Below are 6067 nucleotides of genomic sequence, written 5' to 3'. Positions count from 1 at the left end.
ATTGCAAGTTTTAAATCTAGAGCAGAAACAGAATGTAAGTTTTCGGGTAGAAAACAATAAACATTCGATTGATGAGAGGAAATATGTGAAAGATTGTATCTGTAAAAAATTTAATTGCTCGTATGCTAGTGTCTACCTGTTTATGAGAAGGACAATGAATTCAAATTAGGTAAGATCAAAACTCTCTCTCTCTCTCTCTCTCTCTCGTAAACACATGAAAAACTTACCTTGTTCAGTGGGCCATTTGAATGAGGTGAAAGTGAAACATCCAAGGTTGCACATGTAGCATTTGTAAAACATTGCTTTGTTACAATATAAAGAATTCTTAAATTGAAACGTCTGTATGTCTGCCTAACTTTTTGTCCTTTTTGTACATCATACATTTTGTTTGAATAATTGCTAAAATTTTCCAAAGTTAATTTCGCATAAGTAAATCTATTATTCCTTATGGTGGCATTAATATAACCAACTAGCCTATCAATCAATCATACGGGTCTGTGTATTCATCAAAGTCAATAAACAAACGCCAATCAATATGACAGTAACTTGTTTTCCTTCTCCGACGGAATTAATAGCGGGCATATTAACAAAGCCCTCACCATGCCCTGTGCTTACAAGTTGAATAAAGAAGATCCTGGAATATGTTCAATCTAATTTTAATATGTCGGTAAGAATAGTGGAAAAGAAATAAAAGATCATAAAATCGTCTGAAAATAAATCAGACAAACCAATATTTAACCACAAGCCTGAAATTTATCAAAACGCAAAAATTTAATTTTCACAATACAGAAAACAACACACATATCTGGTCGCCAGAAAGAATATACCGCTGTTTCTAGCATTTGTTTCTGTTGTTAGCGTTGTGATTTGCGTTTTTAAGAACATACATTTCCTCATTAATTACTTATTCTAGATTACCAAGGAGGTGTAACGTATTTCGCACAATGATATTCTTTTTCACCTTTTTAATTAGAGCGAGAAAGACAAAATTAACCACAAACTGTTTATATCATACAAATAGATTATTTCTATAAAAATAACAGGTTATACGTTATAGGGTAAAATTATCAGCCTGTGCTGGACCCCGTCTAAAATAAGGTAAAAACGGGCTCAAATTTTCACGCCATAACTACCCTAAATCAATGTTACTGTATTGTCTCGCAGCCACTTAGCAACTACTATAATAAATAAGCAAGAGAGAGAATCTCAGACGTATATTTAAAAAATCAGACAAACAAACAAAATTTTGCCCATGATATGTGCCGTTATTGCTTACGGCTTAATAGTACGGTCACGTGGTACTCATATGTTACCTATAGAAGATTGCTTGCATAACTCATATATTCGTTTTGCTGTAAGCTAATAATACACGATTGGGTGTTAGATTGAGCACAATGGCTAAACATAGGATTTATACCTACACGTAACAAAACCCAGTTCCTGAAGTGTAAATATGTCAAGCAAATAACAAAAAATAGGGTTCGTCAATAGATCCAGTATTTCTGAACGTGTCGTGTTCATGACAACCACATACATCATTCAGCGATTTCTTCGAATCACAAGCACCACGAGAGATAGAGAGAGAGTGAGAGAGAGAGAGAGAGAGAGAGAGATAGAGGTATTGAATGTAGTTCGGTCCAATTGTATCTAATTTATATGCCACCCTCTCTGCTGTTATAGAAGATGGCTTGCATAACTCATAGATTCGGTTTGCTGTAAGCTAATAATACACGATTGGGTGTTAGATTGAGAACAATGGCTAAACATAGGATTTATACCTACATGTAGCACGTTCTTTTATAGTCTAACATGTATGTAGAGATAAATAAATAAATACATATACAAATAAATACATGGAAGAAAACTAAATATATCAGTACAAATGCGATGTTTAAATTGAAATTAAGAACAGGTTTCTTCTGGCAACTCAAACGGAAAATAAATCGAAATTGTTTCTTCTTGAAAGTCATTCCACTTTTATAAGAAGACGCACTACATGAAATGTGTGCATATGCTACATTCAAAGTTTGTTCTTCGCTTCAGTTAACGATATCTTCCGAAAGAACACATCAGTTTCGTTACGAGCCACCGCTTGTCTGTACTGGTTTAATGTTATTTAATCCATACCAATATTCATGTTTCGCGTGACTGAATTTTGTCTTTAAGCTGTGTCCGATACCGGCCATGCTATAATTTTGGATAATCAATTTTTAAATATAAATAACACACTTAACCGTTATCAAATACATTGTTAATGATAAGAGTTTCACTTAGTACATCAATGTATGTGTTTATGAGTGTGTATTTGTGTTGATGATACCCTGGAATATGAGATTTGCAATTTTATTTGCATTCAGTATTCTGTAATGATCAATACGAAACTATTATAGTTTCAATTGTTGCTTTTTGTTTCAGATGATTGTCTCAAAATAGTCGAAAGTAAGATAAGTCTCTTCCTTGTGTCAAATATCCAAGTTTGTAACAAGCTTTCTTTTCATGTACACTGTTCAGAGTTCTCTATTAAAATAAAAAGAGCTCTATATTTCTCACTAAACTGTGATATAAATAATACACTTTTATGATGAATATAATTAATGCCATTAAAAGGAAATGCCATATTAATGTACTTATATGTATAGTAGATTGTTGCCTGTTATAGTCTGTATGATTCCTATTATAACCCAGCTATTAATGTTGCACTCGAAATCCACTAATCTGAGCAAAGTTTGAACAACACAAAAGTCGGTTAAATGTATGTACATAATTACACAAGACGCTTTATGTTTATGCATTAATGTTTGTTATGCAGCCAAGTTTGACTTCAACAAATTTATATACATGCTGTTCTTTACTTAACATCACCTGCATTTGATATATTATGCATATATCAATTTCGTTATTTCTTATTTTCGTTCTTTCCTTGTGTAAGAGTCGCAAACTTATGTCCAGTCTATAACTACGGTAACCTTTGTGGGTACAGATAATAAATTTAAAATAAAACATTTTACATCCTTTTTTCCTTTCCATAAAACAGACAAAGTAATATGATGATATGGATCGTCCCCCATTTTTGTATACTGCATAATCCAAGGAATGTGTGAAACGAAGACAAACTGTAAAATGCGTCAGTAGCAAGATGTTCCATTTGAAATAGGAGATCTTAGCTTTTAGTATGTGAGATATCATTCGAAGAAGGAAAATAAAGGCTAAAACGAAAATTTAAAGGTCTGCAGGAAGTTTAAAAATATCTCAGAATTCACAACCAGATGAATTGAAAACAATTTGTGTCATTATCCACATAATGGATGTCAAGCAGGATCCTGAAGAAACTCAAGGAGAAAAGGCTGAAAACACTCAATCTAAGCTACAGAGTATAGGGTGTAACTCAGACATCAGTGTTGTTGTAAAGAGAGATCAGCCTGCATTGGGCCAGGTGAGCTCGCCGTCATCTTACGACATTGCTTCCTCTGTATTCGGCTCTCCTTTACCAGCATCATCATCTTCTATAATGGATGATATCCAGGTCTGTGAAGTGGCTGGGAATGATTTAGAGCACATCACCTTGCATCAACAACTCACATTATATGACCACAGCTGCCCAACAGAAAAAAATCAGGAAGTAAACAAAACACATATAGACGATGGTGTACCAAAACCGCAACGAAGATTCGAAGACACTGTTCATTTAACGAAGATTTCTGGCGATTCCTTTGGGACAAATGGTGAATCCAAAACTTTAGAAGAGCAAGGTTTCCTAGCAGAAGGTGTTAGCAAAGAAGATGAGAAGAAGATATCTGTTGATAATAATACTCACCAACCGAAAGCAAAAAACTCGGACACTGACCAGTTGAATGATACTGATTCAGAATCCAGCAACGTCATGGTCGCATGCGGTGGCTTAGAAGGACAACCAAGAAACTCAGCTTCTTCATTAACAAATGTCCAAGTAATGGAAAATCAGGCAGCTGTCTGTAAAAAGAGCACGGTAAACGTCTTACATGTAGAAATTAAAAGAAATATGTTAATGCTCAGAATCTCGTACGTGATTTCGAAATTAAGGAAGAATTAAAACAACTCTGAAGTAATTTTCAGAACAAGTCTATTATTAACCTGTCAACAAACATATATTCTATTATTATATACTAACTATAGATACAGTCTGATACACCTATTTACGCATTGCATTCCGTTATATAAAGTAATCATATTTCTCATGTATATGCATAACTTATTCTCATCCAGTACCAATATTATTTTGAAAGTTTGTTCTCTTACCTTTCGTTTATGTAGCAAGTGCAAAATGCACAGTAAGAACATCCCATGATGATACTTCCGTAAATAACATGAAACCAATTTCTTACGTGAGACAATCGTTTGCATTTTCTATATAGAAGGTGACAAGTGATGAAAAACAAATCTACGAGCTTTTAGAGACAGGTAGACAACATCTTTCAAGTGGAAACAGGGATCTTGCAGGGGAGCTTGTAACTAGTGCTTACAATGCCCTAGAAAATATGGCTGGCAATGTAGAAGATAACGTCGTAGCAGAGGGGTATGACACATGCTCTGATCTATTTGTTTGCGTAAGTATTAAACAGTCTCACCTTGTTTTGAACAAAAATCTACAATAGTATAACATGTTCAGCACCTTTTCAGTACCATTGGGAATAATGAGCCGGTGTACCTTAATTGTTCTCTTTATAACTTAAGGCAATAAAAACTGCAAGAAGCATTATTACATTTTTATATCTTTTTCTGTTCTGTGGCGGTTGGGAGGGGTCAGATCAAACTAACCAATACCCGATGCTGCTTTTCATGAGATTATTAGCTGTACATTTTCTGCAAATAGAACTTTGTTATCTGTCAGCAAATGTTATATTCAAGCAAGACAGGTATACGTATACACCGATTGTTTTCGCATAGCAAAGGCGATTCATCCAGGGAACTCCAACCGCCTTGGTGGCCTAGTGGTTAGAGCGTGCGCCTTGGATGCGGGATGTCGTGGGTTCCATTACTGGCTAAGTCATACTAAAGACTTGAAAAAAATGGTACTAACAGCTGCCTCGCTTGGCGCTCAGCATTAAGAGGTTAGTATTAGGACTGGTCGGCCTGGTGTCAGGATAATGTGACTGGGTGGGACATCATGCTAAATGTCTGCGTCATGATGCTACATGTCTGCGTCATGATGCCACAGTGCTAGACGTCACTATAAACTAAAAAATGCAGACACCGTAGCAATATGACTGAAAAATTGTAAAAGCGATGTGCTTTCTATATTTACTGAAATTATATATTATCAACAGGTCTTTTAGAAAATTTTTAAACTTGCGGCGATTGATTAATGCTGTTTGTCTCGAAATATGTTTTCGCTTGTTATGTGCATTCCTATATTAATGTGAAGTTAAAAATAAACCAGCGTCTTCACCGTATACACTTATTTTGTTTATAGGTATGTTTAAATATTATTTTCTTCTGTTCAGATTATTTTTTTATGTTCAGATGTTGCAGAATTAAGATAAATGATCCATACATTAAATAAATAAGATACTTTCGCAACAACGTATTTTCCTGCACGACGGTTGCGTCTTTTGAAGCACCGCTATTATATTTTCGTAATCTATGTATCAGTATAATACAGTACCTCCTTTTATTTTATTACGTACAAGAAGTCCCGGAAGTCTGGGGAATGCATATGAGACCAATCTTTCATATTCATCTCCGGCCGCAGGCTAAGATTTTGACTTCAGCTTACCAGGGACTAAATCATTCTAACACTGCTATTGTGTGGTAAATAAAGCGGATGACATTGGGACACTATTTAACGTATTTAATGATAGAGAATATGGAACTCTTTGGGAAACTGAAATGAAAGATGAGTCAGAATAAAAAAATGGTGCACTTTTGTCTTACTGGTGTTCAAAATTTCGATCTCATTTAAGAGAGTATCGCCTTATAATACCCGTTAAATGAAACCACTAGCAACAATGCGTCTTACGGAATATTTTCGAGCTGTGCCAGTCAAGTGGGATGCTAAATCGTTCCTATCTTTCACCCTCCCTGGCAACAA

General features: G+C 35.0%; 1 protein-coding gene across 2 annotated transcripts in view; it reads left to right on the top strand.

Moving 5' to 3' along the window:
• LOC149806830 (3'-5' exoribonuclease HELZ2-like) overlaps nt 1–6067 on the top strand; it is a 32890-nt gene continuing 26823 nt past the window's right edge. Inside the window, exons 1-4 of one of the 2 annotated variants that reach the window (XM_089958223.1) lie at nt 1–169; nt 2416–2439; nt 3035–3985; nt 4392–4583. In XM_089958223.1, the coding sequence (XP_089814349.1) occupies nt 3302–3985; nt 4392–4583 (876 nt within the window). In that variant the 5' untranslated portion in view covers nt 1–169; nt 2416–2439; nt 3035–3301. The remainder of the gene's footprint in view (nt 170–2415; nt 2440–3034; nt 3986–4391; nt 4584–6067) is intronic. The other variant, XM_089958230.1, reaches the window with a different exon arrangement.

Source organism: Sinohyriopsis cumingii, chromosome 1 (assembly GCF_028554795.1).
Source record: "Sinohyriopsis cumingii isolate HCF-2022 chromosome 1, ASM2855479v2, whole genome shotgun sequence".
In the NCBI taxonomy this organism is placed as follows: domain Eukaryota; kingdom Metazoa; phylum Mollusca; class Bivalvia; order Unionida; family Unionidae; genus Sinohyriopsis; species Sinohyriopsis cumingii.
This window is presented reverse-complemented; position numbering and strand designations above follow the sequence as displayed.